This window comes from Crotalus tigris, unplaced genomic scaffold (genome assembly GCF_016545835.1).
Source record: "Crotalus tigris isolate CLP2741 ecotype Arizona unplaced genomic scaffold, ASM1654583v1 scf7180000024318.704991, whole genome shotgun sequence".
NCBI lineage: Eukaryota > Metazoa > Chordata > Lepidosauria > Squamata > Viperidae > Crotalus > Crotalus tigris.
Window position 1 is genome coordinate 467,979 of NW_024100490.1, and position 25,229 is coordinate 493,207.

At 42.7% G+C, this 25,229-nt stretch overlaps 1 protein-coding gene across 1 annotated transcript in view; it reads left to right on the forward strand.

Moving 5' to 3' along the window:
- The window catches only part of ANTXR2 (ANTXR cell adhesion molecule 2), a 159,027-nt gene that overhangs the window by 91,365 nt on the left and 42,433 nt on the right, over window positions 1-25,229 (forward strand). Inside the window, exons 14-16 of the mRNA XM_039325163.1 lie at window positions 174-266; window positions 3,919-4,086; window positions 6,086-6,166. Coding sequence (XP_039181097.1) covers window positions 174-266; window positions 3,919-4,086; window positions 6,086-6,166 — 342 coding nt within the window. The remainder of the gene's footprint in view (window positions 1-173; window positions 267-3,918; window positions 4,087-6,085; window positions 6,167-25,229) is intronic.

The following is a 25,229-nucleotide window of genomic DNA, read 5'->3' on the forward strand; positions in this document are numbered from 1 at the left end:
TAGGAAAAAGTTGCCTGCGAGGAAGCTGGTTTTTATATATATATATATATATATATATATATATATATATATATATATATATATATATATATATATATATGAGGATTTATTTTCTCCCCAAAATCTAAATTTATTCCCATTCCCCTCAAAAAATGTTCTTGGATTTTTCTCAGGAGGAAGAAGATCCTTTGCCTTCCAAAAAATGGCCGACAGTGGACGCTTCCTACTATGGTGGACGAGGAGTTGGTGGCATTAAAAGGATGGAGGTCAGTAGCGTGGAACTGAGCACTGCAGTAGGAGATGTAACATCTCGTATGAGTTGAAGGGAGGGAGACAGTGTCGTATTTTGGAAGGGAGTTGCTGACAGCTACTGTGGTGCTGTGTTGCTGGACGTGAAGCTAAGCCAGAGCAACTGGGCTTCTACTTTGTTGGGGCAGCAGCTGAACCTTATGAATTGTTAGGTTCCGTTGGTAATTATTGCAAAACATTGTGCAGCTTCCATGGAATCTGATGGGCTTGGAAGAACATAAAATGTCAAGAGATGAAGCAACCTCTTTGGGGCTGTTGTATTATTGATTAATGATATGGGTTTGTGATTATGAAGTACACTGCCTTGAGTACTTTTGCTAGAAAGCAGCTGTGACTTTGGATTCTCCTCCAGGAATTGAGGTGGAATAGCAATTATAGCAAGGCCTGCAAAGCATGATGACCCCATTAGATCCACTGGGTGGTCCATTGTTCTGGTTTTTATTTTTTTTTTCCACTGATGTGAGAATCAGTCCTTACCTTCTCTCTACAGCAACTCTATGCTTGCTGTGCTTAGATTATTCTAACAGTATGAATAAATAACAGTTGCTGATGTTATTTTTTATTGTTCTAAGACAGAGGTGGGGAACTGTGGCCCTTTTATGACTGGTGGACTTCAACTCCCAGAATTCTGGCTCAGGAATTCTGGGAGTTGAAGTCCACCAGTCATAAAGAGGCCATAAGTTCCCCACCTCTGTTCTAAGATGACATTGCCTTCAGCATTGCTTCTTCTTTTAGAAGTTTCATTTCAGAATTGGAAAGGGGAGATTTGAGGGTCAGAAGATATTGTTTGAAGAAAAGTGGATGAAGAGATCAATGTTCTTCTTTTCCATTACCTAATAACTCCCTTTTTATGGCCCTGTAATCACTTAATTCAGGGTAGAGTCGGTGCGACTGGATGGAGCTGAGCATTTACTGGCCGGATGCCCTTCCCGACACCTACATGGAGTTCACAGCAGACATTTTTTTTCTTTGTGCCCCAAGAGAGAATTTACCTAGGACTGAACTTTAAACCTTCTGAGTGGGAGGCGAGCATCTTCATCACTAGGCCACTCAGTGAGTGGTATTGGTTGATGTATAAAAGAACACAGAAAAGACAGCATTTCTCCACACAGCGCATTAGAAATATGCTTGCAGGTGTAAATTTTATGTTTAACTTAAAAAAAAGTTAAGATCTAAGAGAGAACTAAGCTACGCAATCAGAATTGTGCATTTTCAAATATGAGTTGCTGTGGATTATCGTTGAGTTATTGCTTTTGTGCATCATTCATTGATTTCATTGAGGCATGTGATTGGTCATTTGTAGAAACTGGATACAGCGACTGGATGAACTTTAGGTTATTCCAGCTTTTCTTAGCACTGAACGGTATCTACACTAGTGGCCAAAATTGTGGAAACCTTTTGGGAAAAGTGTACAGTAGAAATGCCACCTTTGGTTAAGTTTCCACCCATTTTTCTTCTAATTTCTTTATAACTGTAGCCTTGTTCACTTAATAATACTATTTTACATCGCTTTCTGGGCAACCAGTCAATTCTTTGCACCATTACTTTAATTTTACAAGCTCACTAAATGAAAGAACACAAAAAAACCCAACCAACTTGACAGCAATCACATAACACACTGACAAATGTCCTCCTCTCAGCTTCAATACATGACATCAATAACTGAATCCTACTGTGATCTGATTGGCTCATTGCCAAAACAAGATGACACCTGATTGGCTCTCTAAACACTCACACTCATTGGCTACAATCAGAGGAAGGAAAGCTACCTAATATCAACCTAAGCAAGTTGTGCTTCCCTTTTCTGGTTATTTGGCTATAACTCTTCATAGAATACAGTACAGATAATTGAACAAACTTTGTTGCATTACATTCTTGATTAGATTATCTTTCCATTGACATATAATTTTATGGTACTAATCCCCCCAAAAGGGGTGTTATTAGCCATCAAACCTCAAAAATACACTTTTCCCAAAAAGGTTTCCACAATTTTGGCCACTACTGTATAAAAGATTAGAAGTCATTCTTCCTATGTTCCTACAGAAATCAGCTCTTAAATAATAAATAATAAACTTTATTGTCATTGTATGTGTATACACAGTGTACACATACAACGAAATTTACTTGACACCCAAAGACCAGATCCCACACACATAATCCTCAAACACACTCCCACCCACCACAATTCCCCACCCCTAAGACCACCCAAACATCCACACAACAGACCAAGTAATACTGTCCAACAGTTCACTGATGGTGGCCCTTCAGTTCATTATTGAGTGCAATTATAGCTCTGGGATAAAAACTATTCAGAAAACGTGTGGTCCCAGTTTTAATCATTCTGTATCTTCTGCCAGAAGGCAACAGTCCAAAAAGATTGTAAGCAGGATGGGAAGAGTCCCTGAGAATGTTATACAACTTCCTCAAACAACGAGATTTGAAGATGTTGCCCAGGGTTGGTAGCTGAAATCCGATAATATTCTGGGCAGTTTTAATGATTCTCTGTAGAGCTTTTTTGTCCACTACAGAGCTACTTCCATACCATAACAAGATTGGGTAAGACCTTAATAAGCTTTGATGTCAGTTTGGCCCATTGACTTTTTTTAAAATGAGAATTGGATTATAAAGATGTCCTTATGGGTTCCCTCCCCCGATAAATAGAACCATTTTGGCTCTCTTTTCATAGCTTAGGAAGAACTGATTCCATCATTTCATTAGGGCCCCAGATAAAAGAAACTTGTTTCAAGTAATTGAATGCCAAAGAGACAATAAGGCTTTTCAAGTCCATTTTAGTTATTTTTGGAAGAAAGATATATATAGCACTGTATGTGTATTCTCACTGTGTGCCAGCCAAGTGATTTTATAAGGGTGATATTTGTACTTGAAACGCAGCTGGAATACTTTTGAAATGACTCAGTACGGTTTAAGTTCATGTAGCAGGCGGAGATAAGCAAGCTCTTAGCTCTTAGCTTCAGCAATGCATGATAGTATGAGGTTAATAAAATTGGCTTAGGTGAGGATCACGAAAGGATGGTTGAAAACCCCAAATAACCCTGACGCTCTCAGAATTCTCCAAACAATAAATTGCTTCTTTGTGAATTGGTTCTTCCTTCTTTGGAGTTTGGGATTTTACAATTCCAATATACTGAGAAGGATGGTGGGGGAGCTGGAAGAGGAATGAAAGAGGGCAGCATGAGAGCTTATCTATTTATTTCTTGATCAGTGCCCAGATGAGCATAGATTAGCTCCCAAGATTAACATCAGGCCAACAATCAAGAAGTAAATAATATCTCAACTGAGGGACTGTCAAAAAGCTAACAGTAAACAGCCCAGCCAAGACTACTCCCACCAGCACTGACAGAACAAGCCACTACACTATAAACTGAGAGCACACCTCACTCCCTACTAGCATGGATGATGTTACCTAGTTCTGTAATGAAACGTCTGCAAGAAAACAACCAAGCTCAGAGAGCACCAAGGACCCCTCATTTCAGCCCTGAGTTACAAGTATTCCCCCTTTATTGGCACATGGATTCTGAATGACAAGAAGAGCCAGCTTCTTGTGTTGACGTGCTCGGCCAGTCTGATATGGAGACTTGCTTTCTTTAGGTCCGTTGGGGTGACAAAGGGTCAACTGAGGAAGGAGCCCGGCTAGAGAAAGCAAAGAATGCAGTGGTGAAACTCCCTGAGGAAGTAGATGAGCCAGTTCTACCTAGAGCACCGAAATCAAAGCCTACCTCATCGCCCTCCCAGGAAAAATGGTACACTCCTATCAAGGTACTTGATAAATCCTTTATCATTGAATATCATGTTTGCTTTGAATGTCTGTCTTTCTTTCTGTCCTTCCTTCCTTCCTTCCTTCCTTCCTTCCTTCCTTCCTTCCTTCCTTCCTTCCTTCCTTCCTTCCTTCCTTCCTTCTTCCCTCCCTCCCTCCCTCCCTCCCTCTCTTTCTTTCTTTCTTTCTTTCTTTCTTTCTTTCTTTCTTACCTCCCTCCCTCCCTCCCTCCCTCCTTCCTTCCTTCCTTCCTTCCCTCCCTCCCCTTCCTCCCTCCCTCCCTCCCTCCCTCTTTCTTTCTTTCTTTCTTTCTTTCTTTCCTTCCTTCCTTCCTTCTTTCCTTCCTTCCCTCCCTCCCTTTCTTTCTTTCTTTCTTTCTTTCTTTCTTACCTCCCTCCCTCCCTCCTCCTTCCTTCCTTCCTTCCTTCCCTCCCTCCCCTTCCTCCCTCCCTCTTTCTTTCTTTCTTTCTTTCTTTCTTTCTTTCTTTCTTTCCTTCCTTCCTTCCTTCCTTCCTTCCTTCCTTCCTTCTTCCCTCCCTCTTTCTTTCTTCCCTCCCTCCCTCCCCCTTCCTTCTTCCTTCCTTCCTTCCTTCTTCCTTCCTTCCTTCTTCCTTCCTTCCTTCCCTCCCTCCCTCCCTCCCTCCCTCCCTCCCTCCTTTCTTTCTTTCTTTCTTTCTTTCTTTCTTTCTTTCTTTCTTTCTTTCTTTCCTGCCCCATCTCAATCAATGACTTTGGGCGGCTTTCAATTCAGAAATATTTTACAATTAAAAATTTAAGAAACATTTCAAAACAATAAAATCAGGGGGAGAAAAGCATTAAAAACATCCAGTTCAAGATACACAAGAGCAAAATATTTGGCCCGTTAGCAATACAGATAGTCTTCAACTTACAATGATGTTTAATGACCCATTCAAAGTTATAATGGCACTGAAAAAAAAAACGACATATGACCATTTCGTTCAAACTTACAACCGTGGCAGCATCCCGTGGTCGTGTGATCAAAATTCAGATGCTTGGCAACTGGCTGGTACTTATGACGGTTGCAGGGTCCCGGGGTCATCTGATCCCCTTTGGCAACCTTCTGACAAGCAAAGTCAAAAGGGAAGCCAGATTCATTTACCACCTGTGTTACTAATTTAACACCTGCAGCGATTCATCTAACAGTGGCAAGAAAGGTAGAAAAATGGGGCAAAACTCATTTAACAACTGTCTCACTTAACCACAGAGATTTGGGGCTCAATTGTGGTTGTAAGTCGAGGACTACCTGTATAGTCAGGAAATGAAGCCCTTGGCACATTCAGTGCCCCAGGGCTCCGCAACATAGCCAGTTTTTTAAGGCCTTATGAAAGGCTGACAGGGTTGGGTCAAATCCCATAAGGTAACTTTGTTGTAACGTCAAACTATTGCTAAATAACCAGTCCTAAATCGAGAACTACTCTATTTCTATCTAATGCTATACAAAATTGAACAAAGGAGTAATTAAAAATAACCTTACTGTATTTTATTGGATTTTTAAACTATTTCTTGCCATTTATATCCGAGCAAACTGTGCTTCATCCAGTAACTCCCTGTTTTCATTAGCCAAAATTTTACTTAAATGGAGATATTATATAGCCTTTAATCAAGACCGGGGGTTGAAATCCTGAATATAGTAACTGAAAGTAAGCCCCATAAGCCAAATATTTTGAGTGAATGAATTTAGTATTACTTTATTTAGCTTTATTTGATCTTAGTCTGTATGTTTTAAAAGCCCAGGACTAGGAATTTCCAACTCATTTAACACACTGTTAGGAACTACTTACTCTTGCATTGCTGGCTCAGTGTGTTCCCATTAAAGAGAATTTATACCTAATAGCATCCCATTTAAGGAGCAATTGTTGTCCTGCAGTGTCATTTGGCTGGAGATGATGCCTGAGACATATTCAAGGATGGTTAATGGATTGGGAAATGGTTCTCACCTCTGCCAAATCCTCAAAAGTCTTCCTGGATTTCTCTTTACAGGGTCGACTTGATGCCCTTTGGGCTTTGCTAAGGCGGCAGTACGACAGAGTGTCTTTGATGCGACCGCAGCAAGGAGATGAGGTGGGTGAACAGATGCACCTGAGGGCTTTCCTTAGCAGGTCGAAGGATGGGCACCACAGCTTCTTAAGCTTCCTGGGACGGTTTGAGATGCTCAGTGCACGGGAAGAACCTTCTAATGGTGTAGGACAGGGGTCTTCAAATTTGGCCCTTTTGTGACTTGTGGACTTCAACTCCCAGAATTCCTCAGCCAGCATGTCTGGCTGAGGAATTCTGGGACTTGAAGTCCACAAGTCATAAAAGGGCCAAGTTTGAAGACCCCTGGTATAGGAGAATGTATGGATCTTCTCCCCTATGCAGTGGGGCTGTGTTACTATTACCCTTCTCATCTTTTCTAGTACCTTCTTCTATTTGGTATCATATGATTATATTACCTTGATGGTTGTTGTTTGTATGTACATGTTGTTTCTATGTTTGTATGTACACTGATCATGTTGTTGTATGTACACTGAGAGCTTATGCACCGGAGACAAATTTCTTGTGTCCAATCACACTTGGACAATAAAGCCTATTCTATTCTATTCTATTCTATTCTATTCTATTCTATTCTATTCTATTCTATTCTATTCTATTCTACTCCACTCCACTCCACTCCACTCCACTCCACTCCATATACTCTACTCTACTCTACTCTACTCTACTCTACTCTACTCTACTCTACTCTACTCTACTCTACTCTACTCTGCTCTACTCCATATTAGATAGAATGACTTTTCTCCACTATTTTACATAGCACACATTATTCAGTTGAGTACTTCCAGATGTTTTATTACTTGCTTGCTTATCTATTGGCCTTGTAGATCACTCCAATGGCAAACAGCTCTGGGCAGGAAATATGAAAATGGTATTAATAGTGTGTTCGGAAAGCAAGAGGTTGGGAATAGGAGATGTGAGATGTTATCTGGTGAAAAGAAGGAATGGGTGTCTTCATCTGTGGTGTAAATTATGAACTAACCTTAGCTTTCCTCCCACAACATCCAAAACTACTATTCAAGCTTCCTCTTCTGGCCCATGCTTCAAGCCTCAGTGGTTGTTTATCATATACTGTAGTGCAGGATTTTCTAAACTCAGTAACTTTAAGACTTGCGAACTTCAATTCCCATAATTCCTCATGGCTGGCTGAGGAATTCTGGGAGTTGAAGTCTACAAGTCTTAAAGTTGCCTAGTTTGGAGACCCCTGACATAGTGCTTTGAAATCTGGGGAGTATCCTGTGGGTTCTAGCTCACTTTTGCCATTTCATAATGCTGTCCATGTATGTATGAATCAGGAATTATTAGCTAATGATGTTATCTAGTTGGGTAATGAAATGTCTGCAAGAAAACAACCAAACTCACAGAGTACCTAGGACCACACAGTTCAACCCTGAACTACAAATATTATCTTTTATTGGAACTGTGTATTGCCCTCTAGTTACTTTGAGCTTGTAACCTTTAGAATTTCTGGTCAGTGGGAATATGATGAGTTGCCATTCAAACACATCTGAAGGATGCCTAGTTGTGGGCAAGCTAGTGTAGACCTTAAAATGGAGATTTGTTCTTGGCTTTTAATTTTGTCTTCTTTGAGGGTCATAAAACAGACTTCCCAGCTTGTATATCGTGAACCGTCAGGGGTGAAATTTGTCAGTAATGTTGGCATTAGTAGATAAGAATTCTTGGTGATTTTAAATATCCTTTGTGTAGAAACTTTCACGAAGTATGTTAAAAACTGCCCGCGATTGCAAATGAAGGGAGCCAGAAAGTTAGCTCATCTTTCAAAAACTCTTTAAGGGAGAATTCATCAAGATTTCAGTGTTCAGTAACACTGCTTTTAAAATTGAACAAGTTAAAGGCAAGACTGGGATATCATTCAAAACCTCTGAACATCTTTCATTCATGCCACCGGTGCTTTCCAAGACAGGTGGTGGAATTGCACATTAACCGGGCAATTTTCTCCAGGTCTAATCAGCAAGAAGCTCTGTTGAAACCCATTATTTTCAAGTAAACCTGCTAAATATGAATCAGTTAAATGATTCAGAGAAACCCACTTCTGAGAAAGAAGTGTTTTCATCAATTGATTTCTCCTTAAATACAGTAACTGGAGATTATGTATTATAACATGTATGATTTTGTAGTTCCTTCCCATATGGCATAATCCCTACCGATAAAGAACCACCACTCAAATGTATGTGACTTGTTACATGTACTTCGACAATTCTGGAGCTCCTAAAATAAGAAATTGGGGGGGGGGGGAGAAAAGAAATGGCCCTCATTAAAGAAAACAAACAAACAAAAAATAATCACCCTGAATGCAAAGGAGTTTGGCTTCATCTGCAGATTAGTAACAGTTTAGAATTGTTTCTAATTCTGATTCAAATTTAAATATTGGCAATTGACTGTCTATTTCCAGATTCCATGTCACGAGAATGGACAATTTTTGTGCATACTCTGCAGGATACTAACATGGTAAGAGGACCAGGCCGAATAGAAGCCTAACAAATTCAAATAAAATTCATTTCTTAAGACCACTGAGAACTTTGGCCATCTATAAAATAAATAACAGCCAATGTTTGATATGGTTAGAAAAATAAAATAATAAAGAATATTTGGAATAGTCAAAGAAAAGGAGAGAAAAAAAGAGAAGGCGGGAAGTAGTAGAAATATGTTACCTCAGAGGGCAAAACTTGAGCATGGTGCCAGCCAATCTAAGAAAAACAGAATAACAGAGTTAGAAGGGACCTTGGAGGTGATCTAGTCCAACCTTATGACTTGGGCAAGAAACCCTTTACCATTTCAGACAAATGGTTGTCCAATCTCTTCTTAAAAACCTTCAGTGATGGAGCACCCACAACTTCTGGAGGTAAGTCGTCCCACTGATTAATTGTTCTAAATGTCCAGAAGTTTCTTCTTCTTTCTAGGTTGCTTCTCTCCTTGATTAGTTTCCACCCGTTGCTTCTTGTCCTGCCTTCAGGCACTTTGGAGAATAGCTTGACTCCCTCTTCTTTGGGGCAGCCCCTGAGATATTGGAACCCTGCTATCATGTCCCCCCTCGTCCTTCTCTTCATTAAACTAGAGATACCCAATTCCTGCAACCGTTCTTCATATGTTTTAGCCGCCGGTCCCCTAATCCTCAGTTTCCTAAATTCCCTCCTCATTTCATTGGTAAAAATTCGACGGAGGGGGAAAAGAAAATTAAAACCATCTTTTCAGGATAGTTGCCGGAAACTGGCTGTTGGCTAGCTAGGAAGTAAAATATTATCACCGAGTAGTGATTTGCCATGTTGTAAAAACATAATTACTATCTGGGGAAAATCCATGTTTTATACCCTGAAGGAAAATTTATTTGGGTATTCATAAGTTCCTCAGTACAGACACGTCTTCAGAGCCTCGTGTGTTTATACGTCAGGAAATGGAGTCTCGCTTTCCCGGGATGCTGAAACGCAACCGAACCGAAATGTGTCCTTGCCATCCACCGTCTCTGCACTTGTCCCATTAGAATTCCAGGTCTCAATTAGCCCACTGAAGTTGAAGCATGAAGAATCAGAGGAGAAACCCCATTCTCCTCCCTCCTTTCATTTATCCCCCCCCCCCGTTCTTTTTTTTACAAATGCCATCTATTAATGGGGAGCCTGGCTTGGTTTGAGAATTGCCTTCCATTGATCAGAAAAGGCTTTGATTGCCGATGGAACCCCTCCGAGTCATAAATTTTTCAGCCGGCACTCCGTGAGGTGAGCGCGGCTTGTACAGGTGTGAGTTAGCAGGTTGTCCTCGACATCTGTTCCAGGCAGAGGCGGTAGGTCCACATCCCCCTGCAGGGAGACCTCTGGGTTGTCAGCAGATGTAGTTAAGGAGGAAGAATGGGACTGTTTGGTCTCACATTTGCTGCCTGAGGCACGGCTGAAACACGAAAGGTAGAGTGGAGATGGACACAGCTGCGCTCCCAAAATTGCCCGAGGCACAAATAGAACAAACCTAATGTAGTTTGACTCCGTTATGGCGGGGAGAGAAGCAAAGAAAGCTACTACAGAGAAATGCAGTGGGGTAACATCTGCCACCAAATTTCCAGGGAGTAACGGAGGATGGAGAGTGGGGACCACAGTCTCCCTCCTCCTCCTCCTCCTTGTGCTTAAGCCACAAACTCTTTTGAAGACCTTCAGTCAAACATCTGGAGGTCATCCACAGGATCTCTTGTCTTTTCACAGCCTGCTTTGGGCTGGGTGTGGATTTGATTGGAGTTAGTTTTTTGGAACCCACCAAGAAGATAATTTATAAATGATACACCCACCGTGGAGACCCCGGCTATTTGTTTCAAGTCAAGAGAGAAGAAGAGAGGAGGAGAAGAAAGGGTACTTTTGGAGTTGTTTTGTTAAAAAAAACAAAAACCAAGACAAGAGTCAATTCTCCTAGAACGCTCCTTGAATTTAGTTGAGGCTCTGTTCGCTTTCCGACCACTGCAGTTGCTTGGGGGTTTTTTTTTTTTTTTAGGCATTGTTGCAACGACATCTTGTCATGCTGTTACAAAAGATGGCGTCGGCTGTTCTTTTCTGCCTCTTCCTCTGTGCGTCTTTCAAGGGGGTTGGGGGCAACCGTAGACAGAAACTTGGCATGAAGTTCAGTGTGAGCATGAGGTTTCTTTTGCTGCTAATCTGAGCTGGCTCATGCACGTTGATTTATGAGATCAGGATTGACACACAGGCACCTAAATTACTCACTTTTCTTTCTGGGGGGGGGGGGGGAAGAGAGGAGGGAGGGGCAACTCTCTTTGTTAGTTCTTCTTTATGAGATTTGCCAGGATTGAAAAAACTTATTGCCACATTTATTTATGTATTTATACGTGCATGCATATAAGCATGCATTTTGGGAAGCTGAAACAGGAAAGGTTGATTCCACCTACTGCATATGCATTCACTGAGTCTAACAGTATACAAGGATACACTCTTAAAGAATTAAATCGGTATTCTACAATCTTATTTTCTACCCTACCATATTTCTGGTATCTAACACAACTTCATCAGTTCTGATTCCAAGGCTTTTAAAATAAATGTCAGCCTTAATCTTAACCTCTCTCGTTTTTTTTATAAATAAATTCAACTGTTATGTATCATCCTTACAAATTTGAGGGGCAGCCACAAAGAAGAGGGGATTAACCTGCTCTCCAAAGCACTCAAAGGCAGGAGAAGAAGCAACGGATGGAAACTAACCAAAGAGAGAAGCAACCTAGAACTATGGAGAAACTTCCTAACAGTTAGAACAATTACCCAGTGGAACAACCTGCCTCCAGAAGCAGTGAATGCTCCAACACTGGAAGTTTTTAAGAAGAGACTGAACAGCCATTTGTCTGAAATGATATAGGGTTTCCTGTCTGAGCAGGGGTTGGACTAGATGACCTCCAAGGTCCCTTCCAATTCTGTTATTCTGAATGGCCCAGTCACTTGTTCAGTATGCTTTCGGTATATGTTTCCATCCATTCACTCCTGTCACTTAATAAAGTATTTTTTTCCCTGAATGAACTTGCATTCATTCAAAACATTGCACCATTTCCCCCAAATGACCTATCCCTGCTTCTTTCAATATCCCTATTATCACCAGTCCCAGGAGTGGACACCCCACTATAATCCACCTTTGGATTCATTATTTTATACACACCACAATAATGTGGATGATTTTCATTCATACTTTCTGACGCACATCTTAATACGTTCTCTGCAATCCTTCCGTTCCATGCATATATTTATCAAACCCACAAATCTCTCATTTCAGATGGATTAATTCTTCCCCTTTGTTTCTTTGTTTCACAACCATATAGCGCTTCTGTTTTTCTTCCTTTTATCTGTTCATTTCATTATTAATTTGCTAATAACAGAAATAGGTTCATATTGTTTATTGCCCACTCCTTTTACATTCCAGTCATTCCAATCTTCCTTACAACGTGGTTATCAAGCTAAGGGTCCATGTATATCCAGATTTACTGGCCTTTGTTAATTTACTGAACCAAGGTGTTCCATAACACGTTTTAATAAGATTGAGTAGACTAGAGTCTGGTCTTAGACCTACCTAAATCACATGTAGAATTCTCTACTAATACTGATCAGTCTTGATGCATTGTGGCTTAAATGTCACAAGTTCCATTTCTTTTACACCAAACCTGTTCTATCTAAGCTAGGATCTATTGCACTTGTCTCTCAACCTTGATAACTTCCCCACCAAGCCTGGCTGGGGGATTTCTGGGAGCTGAAACCCACACATCTTCAGGCTGCCAAGTTTGAGAAACACTGATCTACAGTCCAACAAATAAGGAATATACAGGTGGTCCTCGACTTACAACATTTGCTTGGCAACGTTGCAACGGCACCGAAAAAAGGGACTGATGACAGTTTTTCCACACTTGACTGTTGCAGCTTCCCCATGGACGCGTGATCAAAATTTGGACGCTTGGCTTCTTCCTCTTGTGCCATATCTGTTATTGGACGTTGGCGATCCTGTTTTTATCAGCAGCCGCACGAAAAAGTGTGGACCTTTTGTTGAGATAAGTTTTGTCCAAAACAATCCCTTTTTGAAGCCACGATGTTCTTCTTCTGCCTGGACCTCGTTTGCCTTCAATCTTTCCCTGGAGGATTAAATGGAGTATGCCGTATTTTTCTTTGTGTGGCATCACATGTCCTAAATATTCTAATTTTCGTTTTTTAAGTGTTTTGATGATTTCCCCTGGCTTTCCCAGGCGGCTTATCACCTCCTCATTTCTGATCTTGTCAACCCAGCTTATACATAACAACCGCCTGTAAATCCACATTTCAAATGCTTCTAGTCTCTTCAGGTGGCCTTCTGTCAGATGCTTGGCTACCAGTTCATATCTACGAGGGTCGCTGTGTCCCGGCATCATGTGATCACCTTTTGCGACCTTCTGACCAGCAAAGTCGATTGAGAAACCAGTTTTGCTTAACAACCGTGTTGCTTGCTTCACTGTGATAATTCACTTAACATCTGTGGCAAGAAAGGTCACAAAATGGGGTATAACTGTCATGGCCATATCAGAGCCCAGTTTGGAGGAAGAAGAGGAGGAGGAGTTGGAACCAGGACCGTCTGACAGGACATGTTTGGAAAGGCCATGGGCTGAGGACGATGCTGTCCCAGGCCCCTCTGGCATTGGGGGAAGTGGTCAACCCGACAGAGAGCTGCCTGCCTGCACAGACACAGGCGAGGAACGGCTGCTGACAGGAAGTGGTGCTGATAGGCTGCAGATCCCCTCTGATGAGGAACAGCTGCCTCCCCCACTCGATCCAAGGGCATGGAGAGTGGAGCTTAGGCCAAGCCCAGAGAAGGGCTGCAAGTCTACTCGGGAGAAGGTCGTCCCATCCCTCCTCACAAGGAACACTGGAGGGGATTGACTTAAGGCAGTGACGGCGAACCTTTTAGAGACCGAGTGCCCAAAAAATGGCCCCGCTCCCCGCCCCCCCCTGCCCCCCCTGCCCGCCGGGCCACTCACCGCCTCCAGGGCCCGCCGCAGATCGCCCAGGCAGCCCAGCAGCACTATGGCGGTCACGCCCTCTGCCCGCGCCCTGCAGCATCAACTGTGCACGATGGGGTGGGAGGGCAGAGTCTTGTCTACGCTGCCTGGCTGCCATGTCCTTGGCTGCGCTGCTCCGCATGGGCCACGCTCGGGGGCGACTCTCCTTCAGGGGGGCTGCTGGAGAGGAGGGGGTCGCAGGGGAAGGCAAGGCTGGGGCAACGGCACGTGTGCCCACAGAGAGGACTCTGAGTGCCGCTTCTGGCACCTGTGCCATAGGTTCGCTACCACTGACTTAAGGAGAAGCTGTGGGGAGTTAGTCTTTACAGGAACAATTGTTTGCTTTGGCTTACGCTCCCCCCGCCTGGCTTTGACTCATGCCTATTGCTGTTTGCTTTGCCTTGCTTGGAAGACTGCTCTTCGCCTTTTGTCTCGGACCTTGCCCTTGTCTTGTGGTCTGCTGCTTGCCTTGGACTTTTCCTTTGTCCTGAAGACGCCCATTGTCTTGTGCCTGGACTCTGCCTGATGGACTGGACTTGGAACCCTGGACCTTGCGTGCTCCTACTCTGTGGACTTCATGTGTACAATAGGGGCTGCTGTTTGAGGGACTGAGGGTGGCTGCTTTCAAGGTAGCGTGGGAATGGAGCCTTACCGGTCGTTGGAAGTCTGTTTGCTGGACCTTTTGTTGAGATAAGTAAAGAAATCTCTAGGGGTCTGCCTTGCCTTGACCACCTGGCTCATAACAAAAACTCATTTAGCAACTTTTTTCACTTAGCGACAGAAAGTTTGGGCTTAGTTGTGATCATAAGTCGAGGACTACCTGTATTCTTGCCAGCATCCTTCCAGAGTGATATCTACTCCAATATTTAATAACAATAATAAAGTTGGAAAGGACCTTAGAGGTCATCTAGTCCAACCCCCTGCTCAGCCAGGAAAGCCTATACCATTTCAGATAAATGGCTGTCCAGTCTCTTCTTTAAAACTTCCAGTGTTGGAACATCCACAGCTTCTGGAGGCGGGTTGTTCCACTGATTAATTGTTCTCACTGTCAGGAAGTTTCTCCTTAGTTCTAGGTTGGTTCTCTCCTTGATTAGTTTCCATCTGTTTTGCTTCTTGCCCTGCCTTCAGGTGCTTTGGAGAATAGCTTGGCTCCCTCTACTTTGTGGCAGCCCCTGAGATACTGGAACGTTGCTATCATGTCCCCCCTCGTCCTTTTTTTCATTAAACTAGACATACCCAATTCCAGCAACTGTTCTTTATATGTTTTAGTTTCCAGTCCCCTGATCATCTTTGTTGCTCTTCTTTGTACTCTTTCTAGAGTTTCAACATCTTTTTTACATCATGGCTGTCTCTCTCTCTCACACACTTTTACATTTCAGCAGAGTGTCCCACTAAAAGGCAGATTGGAACAAAACACTTGTATTTAATTGAAATGGTGCTCTTGGGACAGGAGATGACTTCTCTTTAGAACGGTGCTCCGTCATAAAATGCAGACTCTCTGATTCCAAGGCAGCGATTATGACCTCGAGTATTGGGAACTGATGTGGTTTATGCTAATGCCAAGTATCTCATTAGTCCAGTTTACAGAAGGTCTTGCTAGCCTTCCAGAAACAGCATGTAGGAACGTGACAGTTTAATTCGACTGCTCCCCTCCAGAGGAGACCTGACAGCTTTAACTGTCTTATGCACCCAGATTTATGAACTAGTCTTACGGCTCTTAACCAGATTAGTTCCTTTTCCATTAACTCCAGAAAATAGGGCAGCTGTCCGAGGGGCTGGTTGTAAATTTGATATTATCTGCCGTGTTAATCTCTAAGCTTTTCAGATGAAGAAGGGAGCAGATAACAGGATTAAAGTTTTCACATTCTGGGGTTTTTAACAGTCTGAGATGGGGGTACTGAGAAGGTGCTGGAGGGGCAGGCATGCAGAAAATGGAGAGCGATCTCTGTCATTAATCTTAATTGATTGCCAAGACGTTTTAATCTGGGTTATTAATTAGGAAAGTCCTTAATGCACTGTCTGTATAGAAGCATCAGATGCTCTTTTATGAATTATGATGTGTTTGTGTAGATACAGGATTTATTGACAATGTATTAAAAGCCCAGTCTGAATGAGGATTTTTGATGATTAAAGACCTACGCACATAACACTTGGACATGGCAATAATTAATGTTGAAAAAAAGAAGGGCAGATTCTGATGTTCGCATGTTAATGCGTAGCGTTCCAGGTGAATTTCACAAAGGTTCTGAAAATCAGTATGTTGCCATACATGTTTTAGAAATAACTCTTTAGGGGATATTCCAGTTCTGTTCTGATCTGTCTTTCAGTTATAAGAAATCTACAATTTTGAATACAGGTAATCCTCAACTTACGACCACAACTGAGCCCAAAATTTACGTTGCCAAGTGAGACATTTGTTAAGTGAGTTTTGCCTCATTTTACGACCTTTCTCGCCAAAGTTGTTAAGTGAATCACTGCAGTTAAGTTAGGAACACGGGTGTGAAATGAATCTGGTTTGCCCATTGACTTGACTTGTCAGAAGATCACACACAAAAGGGGATCATATGATCCCAGGACACTGCAACCATCATAAATATGAATCAGTTGCTAAGCATTTGCATTTTGATCATGTGACCATGGGGAGGCTGCAAGGGTTGTGTGAAAAATAGCTGAAAGTCACTTTTTTCAGTGATGTTTTAATTTGGAATGGTCACTAAATGAACTGTTGTAAGTCAGAGACTATCTGTAGTGTATGACCTCTAATTAATTGTATTGACATATTGGGATATAGAAAAGAATATTGGGAAATATGAGGTGGATACACGTATAGATCAGTATTTATAGATATATGCTCATACATGTGGTCATCTGTGCTAATGTAATGCTCATACAATGGTTTATATAGCCAATAATTATAACTGTAAATAGAGATCTGCCATTTTAAGATAAAAAGTTGTATCTTTCTCCATTATTATTTCCGTTCTGCACATAAGCACGCTGTTTTATAGAAAATATGGAATTTTTTATGTATGTATGTACGGAGGTGAACACATACATTTCCTATCTGCAGCCCTATGCAAAATATAATCATTTACATAAATATCCATATTTATTTCAATCTGTCAGTAGCTCCTAGGAACAGAGCTTGGCTAACTATCAGTATAGAGAAGGCTGCAGATTGCATAACATCTTGAATTTGAGATGAGGCACATCAGTTTTGGTATTTCAGAATATGCTGTTGTGTAGTGCTGGTGTGCCAATTTTTATCCAGAACCAGACCTCTTTAAGAACGGTGGAGCATTTAACTTTAACTGTAAATTAAATACAATCTCTGTCAATGTCTTGAGGGGGACTGTAGGGGTAAATCCATTATTTTATTGATAACAGTCTTGTAAAGAATAGACAATAAGTACAAGGGAGTACCTTGTTTGACTGTTATTAAAAGCAGTCATCTTTATTTGTTGAGAAATTATTATTTGGATATCCTAATTGAGCGGAATGATAGATGGAGTCAAGAAAACCTGAGGTAAATTCAGGCAGTTGTTTCTGAAGCCTAAGTACCGTAAATGCCGGCGTATAAGACGACTTCCGCGAGCGCTGAAATCGGCGCCAAAGACGGGGGTCGTCTTATACGCCGAGTCGTCTTATACGCCGGAAATACTGGTAGTTTCCGGCATATAAAACGACGTTCTAGGAATGCGGCCCGGCTATAAAGACGGGGGTTGTCTTATACGCCGGGTCGCCTAATATGGCGGCATATACGGTAGCTACCAACTTTGGACTTAGTATAATCAAATGTATCTTTGCCCATAGCCCATCCATGCACTGATTAATCTGTTCAGATGTTGTGGCCTACAAAGAGTGCTCAACGTGCAACCACAATGGAGACCCAAATTTCTGTTACTAAACGGGACAGTTGTTAATTTTGCCCCATTTTACGATTTTTCTTGCCAACCTTGTTAAGTGAATCGCTCTGGTTAAGTTAGTAAGATGGCTTCCCCATTAATTTTTCTGGCCAGAAGGTTGTGGAAGGTGATCACGTGACCCCAGGGCACTGCAACCGTCATATATATGAACCAATTGCCAAGGATCTGAATCTTGACCACATAACCACAGGGATGCATCAACAGTCTTAAGTATGAAAAATGGTCATCAATTACTTTTTTTCAATACCATTGTAGCTTCAAATGGTCACTAAACAAATGGTTGTAAGTTGAGACTACCTGTATTTGTGAATGTTCTGATTGCTTAGAAAGCATGAAAACAGGCAGTGGACAATGCTTTGGAACAGATACATATATTTGTTGTTGACAGGGGAATAAGCACCATTGTCACAGCATTGTCACCTGAATGATCATAGGGATCTAATCTAAGTTTGTTAAAATATACGAATAATATTGTAGGTAAGTATAGTTGTGGGGTATGAGGTTGAAAAAATATGGACACAGAAAAGGAGTTACAACGAAGTAGCCATTGATGAGGTTAAACATATTTCAATTAGTCATATTGTGGGTGATACTCATGACCAGCCTAATTACTCCTCAGTACAGATTTATTTTGCTCATGGACTAAAACATGCACATTGAATAATTGTCTGTATAGATCCGCGGTGGCAAACCTATGGCACGCATGCCACAAGTGGCACGCAGAGCCCTCTCTGTGGGCACGTTCACCATCGCCCCAGTCCTAGGCCTTCAGCTGGGTTTTATAAAACCTTTTCACTTTAGGCCTCTGCCGCCGTGTCCAAGAAAAAAAAAGATTCAATCAGTCAATCAATTTCAACTTCTTGCAGGGAAAAAAAAAGATCTCACAAAGTTGGAATTGATTGATTGAACTTTTTAGCCCCACCCAGTCTGCTGTTACCACCGCAGCCACGCCCACCCAATGGGCCATGCCCACTCAATGGGCCATGCCCACCCGGCACCCGATGATACATAAGTGGGTTTTGGGTTGCAGTTTAAGCACTCGGTCTCTAAAAGGTTCACCATCACTGATGTAGATTCTCAGTCATCCAGGTCATGGTTATCTCAAAGGTGCTTTTTCAAAAAGCAACTGGACAATATTTTTTCCTTCTTCAGTTCTGACGTTGCTTCTTGGATGAGAAACGAAACGTCTTCCTCAAGGAAAAAACACAGTCCAGTTGCCTTTTGAAAAAGCACATTTGAAACAGTTTGGCTCAAGAAATGCCAAGAGAAATTCATTTGCACATGAGCCAAAAGGAGGCAGTTGGTTTCAAATAGGTACTTAATCCAATTTTACTTCTTCTCATTCTTTTATGGTTCTCCTATAACTCTTCATGATTTTATTAATTTCACAATTAATTTTTTCATGCTCATGGGCCCATATTAATGAAGTACAGTTTCATTAAGTTACTAAAAGCTGGGAGGGGGAGGGAGAAGTAGTAAGGAATTGAGTTATTAACATTTTGAAATGAGTGTGCTCGCTAAAATTTTTCTCTAATCACAAAATCCGTCTTCTTCATTGTTACCGCCGCCCTCCGCTTATTTTTTATTTTTATTTTTTGCACCTAGAAGAGATGAGCACCTGCTTCTGAAAATTTGCTTTTATGTTTTTGTGAATACAAATACATATATTTTAAAAGTAATCAGGACAATATGTTTCCGGGAAATTGGGCACTTTAACACTGTGAAGTTGGGGATTTTAATAACTTGGATTGTATGAAGATGGGCAGTCACAGGCAGATATGAGCTGTGGGCCTTACATTAGAACAGGGGTCCCCAAGCTCCGGGTCATGGCCACTATCAGGCCTTGAGCCTTTCGGAATCAGGCTGAGGAAGTGCACCCATCCTCGGTCACATGAGCAACTGCATGTGCATGCTTGACTGCCGTGTGCGCAGAACCATCCCCCCCCCCCCCCCCGGCCAGTCCACAGAGCCAAAAAAGTTGGGGAACTCTGCATTAGAAACTGCTTTATACAAAGAGAGGCCTTTTGCCCATTTGGCAGCCCGTTGCTCACTCTGATTGATAGAAACTCTCCAGGCTTTGATGCAAAGGTCTTTCATGTCATCTGCTACCTGACCTTTCGAATTGGGAGTGATGGCAATTAAACTTGGACCTTGCTGTCATCAAAGCATGTGCTCCACCATTGAGCGATGGTGTGTTTTTTAGGGAAATAAGGTTGGAACTCTGCCCTTGGATCCTCTTTGAGCCCAAATTCACTCTCTGGTTTTTGTTCTTTGGACATTATTGCCAACTCTCATTATTGCTCTATAACGTTCTTCCTATGGCCTGCCTGATCTATGAAATAAGGCCTCTGCTAGGCACATCTTATATTGTCTGCAGCCAATTTTGGACACCGTATCACAAAAAAGATGCTGAGAGTCTGAAAAAAGTTCAGAGAAGAGCAACTAAGATGATCAGGGGCCTGGAGACTAAAACGTACGAAGAACGGCTGCGGGACTTGAGTTTGGCTAGTCTAAAGAAAAGAAGAAATAGGGGAGACATGATAGCAGTGTTTCAGTATCTGAGGGGCTGCTACAAGGCAGAGGGGGGCAGGTTGTTCACCAGAGCACCAGAGGGAAGGACGAGAAACAATGGTTGCAAACTGATCAAGGAGAGAAGCAACCTGGAATTAAGGAGAAACTTCCTGACAGTGAGGACAATCAACCAGTGGAACAGCTTGTCTTCAGAAATCGTGGGTGCTCCATCACTGGAGGTTTTTAAGAAGAGACTAGACAGTCACCTGTCTGAGATGGTGTAGGTCCTCCTGCTTGAGCAGGGGGCTGGACTAGAAGACCTCCAAGGTCCCTTCCAGCTCTATTCTATTCTAACGTAGTAGCTTCCTGATAGAAGCCTTTTCCTGTTATCAGCTGCTAGTGCAGTGGTTCTCAACCTTTTTAATGCAGCGACCCCCAACCAGTCGTAAGTCGAGGACTACTCAACTGGTGCAGCACCGTTTGCAGACTGGGACTTTTGGCAGGCTCAGCAGGGCAGAGACAGCCTGGACAATTCCTATTGGCTTTTGAAAGCCAATAGAATTAGACTCTATTCAAGAGAGTCTATTCTATTGGCTTTCAAAAGCCAATAGAATAAAAGGGAGTAGCACAGCTAAGGAAAAGGGGGAAAAAATGGCAGACTGCATTGTTTGGCGACCCCTGTGAAATGGTCGTTCGACCCCAAATGGGGTCCCGATCCACAGGTTGAGAACCACTGTGCTAGCGTGTGTCAGATTGCTTTATAAAATACTACTAGCCTTTTGCTGGGGTGAAAGCAGCCTCTGGATAAATGTCAGGCATTTATGTGTGGTAAATAGCCCCACCCAGACACACACATACAGAGAGAGAGAGGGGGGGGTGGGGGGAGAGAGAGAGAGGGAGAGAGCATTAATGTGCAAATCAGAGAGAGAGAAAGCATTAATGTGCAATCAGATTAAAATTGCAATTCAGACAGTCCTTGACCTACGACCACAACTGACCCCAATGATTCTGTTGCTAAGGGAGATAGTTGTTAAGTGAATTTTTGCCCCATTTTACAAATCTTCCCACATTTGTTAAGCGAATCCCTGCAGCTGTTAAGTTAGTAACATGGTTGTTAAGTGAATCTGGCTTCCCCATTGACGTTGCTTGTCAGAAGTTGGCAAAAGGGGATCGCGTGACCCGTGGATTCTGCGACCGTCATAAATAGGAGTCAATTGCCAAGGGCCTGAAATTCGATCACTGTTATAATTGTAAAAAAATTGTCATAAATCACTTTTGTCACCACCGTTGTAACTTCGAGTGGTCAGTAAACAAATCGAGGACTACTGTATTAGGGAGAAAAAGATCCAGATTTTGCAAGTGACCTCATCTGGGTCTTGCAACCCAGTTGCCCGGTTGCAAAGTGCCAGACAAGAAGACCCACGTGATTGACTGGCAAAATGAAGCTCAATTTAGGGGCTGGTGCCAAAACAAACAATAGGATATTACATGCCAATAATCCAGGATTCAGAGCCAAAGCCGATAGCCAATGTTAGAAAGAGCAGCAGCACAAGAGAAGCTGTAATTCATTGTGGCCAAGCAGAACAAAACTCTAAGAAATGACTGAAGCCATGTCAATCCTCCCAGCCAGAGAAATATAAGCTCTTCTGCTGTTAAAGTAATTTCCCAGAGAAAAAAAAGAACAAAACCCCACCAATTTCTGGGAATCGGGGATGCGTATACTTTTTGGAGATAAGGTCTAAAGGTCAGGTGATGCAGGAATTCAAAAGCCGGTTGGCAGGAGTGCAAGCGGAATGGGAGAGAGCTGATGAATTGCAATTGGCAACAAAACAGAGGTCCTAAGGCCCTTGTTAAGTAGTGTCAGACCCACTCACCCACTACAGAATTGGTTATTTTCTGTTTCTTCCTAAAAGCAACAGAGAAACAATCTTCCTTTTTTTTCCTTATTTTTTTTTTCTTTTCTTTAGGACGGCGCTCAATTGAAGTGTTAACTACCATTTTATAATGCCTTGGTCAGACCACCCTTGGAATATTGCATCCAGTTTTGGTTGCCACGCTATAAAAAAAAAATATTGAGACATTAGAATGAGTGGAATAGCATATCCGGTTTTGGTTGCCACGATATATAAAAAAAATGTTGAGACTTTGGAAAGAGTGCAGAGAAGAGCAGCAAAGATGATTAAGGGACTGGAGGCTAAAAGACATGAAGAATGGTTACAGGAATTGGGTATATCTAGTTTAGGGGTCTTCAAAGCTGGCCCTTTTATGATTTGTGGACTTCAACTCCCAGAATTCCTCAGCCAGGCACGCTGGCTGAGGAATTCTGGGAGTTGAAATCCACAAGTCATAAAAAGGGCCAGCTTTGAAGACCCCTGATCAAAGTTTAATGCAAAAAAGAACTAGGGGTGGCATGATAACAATCTTCCAATATTTGGGAGGCTCTTCCAGTGAAGAGGAGGCGGTCAACCTGTTCTCCAAAACACCTGAAGGCAGGACAAGAAGCACTGAATGGACATTTATCAAGGAGAAAACCAATCTAGAAGTAAGGAGAAATTTCTCCTGACAGTTACTGGAATGACTTGCCTCCGGAAGTTGTGGGTGCTCCAACACTGGAGGTTTTAAAGAAGAGACTGGACAGTCATTTGTCTGAAATGGTCTAGGGCAGTGGTTCTCAACCTTTTTAATGCCGCGACCCCCCAACCGGTCATAAGTCGAGGACTACTCAACCGGTCGTAAGTCGAGGACTTTCCCTGCCAGGAGCGCTGTGCATGCGTGGTGCCGCCCCCTGCGCCAGCCGAGGCGTAGCTGGCAAGGGGCAGCAACGGTGCAGGGCGATCACCGGCTGGGCCACCAGCTGGCCCAGCCCAAGGGAGGTAAGGCAACTGCCAGGCCCCATGCACGCCAGCAACCCTCCCTGCGCCTGCCGGCCTCCCACCCCTGGCCCTCTTTTACTTACATTTTTAGTAGTTGCTCAGCAGGGAGGGGTGGAAACTTCCAGACAGCTCGCCTTCGCTGCAGACAACTTGCAGCACCGTTTGCAGAATGGGACTTTTGGCGGGCTCAGCAGGGCAGAGACAGCCTGGACAATTCCTATTGGCTTTTGAAAGCCAATAGAATTAGACTCTATTCAAGAGAGTCTATTCTATTGGCTTTCAAAAGCCAATAGAATAAAAGGGAGTAGCACAGCTAAGGAAAAGGGGAAAAAAATGGCAGACTGCGTTTGGTGACCCCCGTGAAATGGTCGTTCGACCCCAAATAGGGTCGCGACCCACAGGTTGAGAACCGCTGGTCTAGGGTTTCCTGCTTCTCACCTTGGAACAGAGCCCAGCAGACATTTGCCCCCAATGGCCCCCATCTTCCCAAGTTCATGAGCCCAGACCTGCTTGAAGGATAGGGCGCCATAGATCTCCTGGCTGATCTTTTTTATTTTTATTTGACTGTGTCACACGGCTCTGAGCATTCAAATGCTGACGGTGCTCCTGCTTGTCAGTTTGTGTCACCGGCTTAATGCCACTTAAATGTAAGGTATGCTTTTTATTTAACCCACGCGAGAGGAGGAAGAGGGAGCCTGCATTAATTCAATTACAGGTACGGCTCCTTCCTGTCGTTAAATATATAGAGATACATATGACTTGTCTCGCATTGGGTCACCCTGAAATGGATTTTTCAAGCGACGCCTTGGTAGCGGTGGGACAAATGCTAAATGAAAATCAATCGCTTCCATTTAAATGGCCTAGCCAGGCTCTCTTTTATTAAATAGTCTTTGGCAGGCAGGAAACCTAATGATAAGATGCAGCTTAACCTCTGGCTTTTGGCTGCTGCTTAACATAAGATCCCCAGAGGACTTCAGCCTCCTTACTTTTATTTGCTTTTTCCATATGGAGGCTGTAGCCCTGTGGGCTAATGTTAAGGAACGGCTTAACTCCGAAAACTAATTTTGTGACTTTGCCTGCACCGAGAACAGGAGTCTTTCCCACTTTTGAGAGGGATTGCCTGGCTGATTTTAAGAGGAGACAAAAAAAAAGGAGAATCTGTAGCACATCATTCCCCCCCCCCCTTTTTTTTTTTTTGAAAAAAATCACATTTCTTTATTGGTTTTACTGTTCATAACTGGCTATCTCGGGGATAGGCAATCTTGGCTCTTTTATGACTCGTGGACTTCAACTCCCAGAATTCCTGAGTCAGCTATGCTGAGGGGAAAGGGAGAGGTTTCCAAGCTGAGCCATGCTGGCTCAGGAATTCTGGGAGTTGAAGTCCATGAGTCATAAAGCGGCCTAGGCCTAGGCCAGAGATAGGTAACCTTGGCTCTTTTATAACTTGTGGACTTCAACTCCCAGAATTCCTGAGCCAGCCATGCTGAGGGGAAAGGGAGAGTTTCCAAGCTGAGCCATGCTGGCTCAGGAATTCTGGGAGTTGAAGTCCATGAGTCATAAAAGAGCCAAGGTTGCTTACCCCTGGGCTATCCGATTCAGTATGGGTGATCCTCGACTTGCAATGGCAATTGAGCCCAAAATTTCTCTGTCTCACTGAGACAGTTGTTAAGTTTTGCCCCATTTTATGACTTCTCTTGCCACAGTTATTAAGGGAATGGCATTACTAATACGGTTGTTAAGTGGATCTGGCTTCCCCCACTGATTTTGCTTGTCAGAAGGGTGCAAAAGGGGATCACATGATCCCGGGACACTGCGACCATCATAAATATGAGTCAGTTGCCACCTGAATGGATTTTGATCACGTGACCATGAGATTGCTGCAATGGTTGTAAGTCTGAAAAACAGTCATCAGTCAGTTTATTTCGTGCCGTTGTGACATTGAATAGTCACTAAATGATTGTTATAAGTCAAGGACCGCCTATACTTTTTCCCCCTATATCCTGTTTCTTCAAGAAACATAAGGTGGTGAATCCAGAGATGTTCTCACAGCCTACCATTTTATCCCTTACGAACCTATAATTTTTGAAGTATGAATAGTTCTCCCTAAGATTCCTTTGTACTTTATTATGGGATGCTTTATCGACAAGTTACCATTATCCATTTTAAGGGGTGTGTTTGTGTGGTTTTACATTACAAAATAAGCGGAAGATAAACTGCTGTTGACTTTCACCACCAGCCCTTAGCACAGTTTCCAATGTTTCATTATTTGGGCTAGC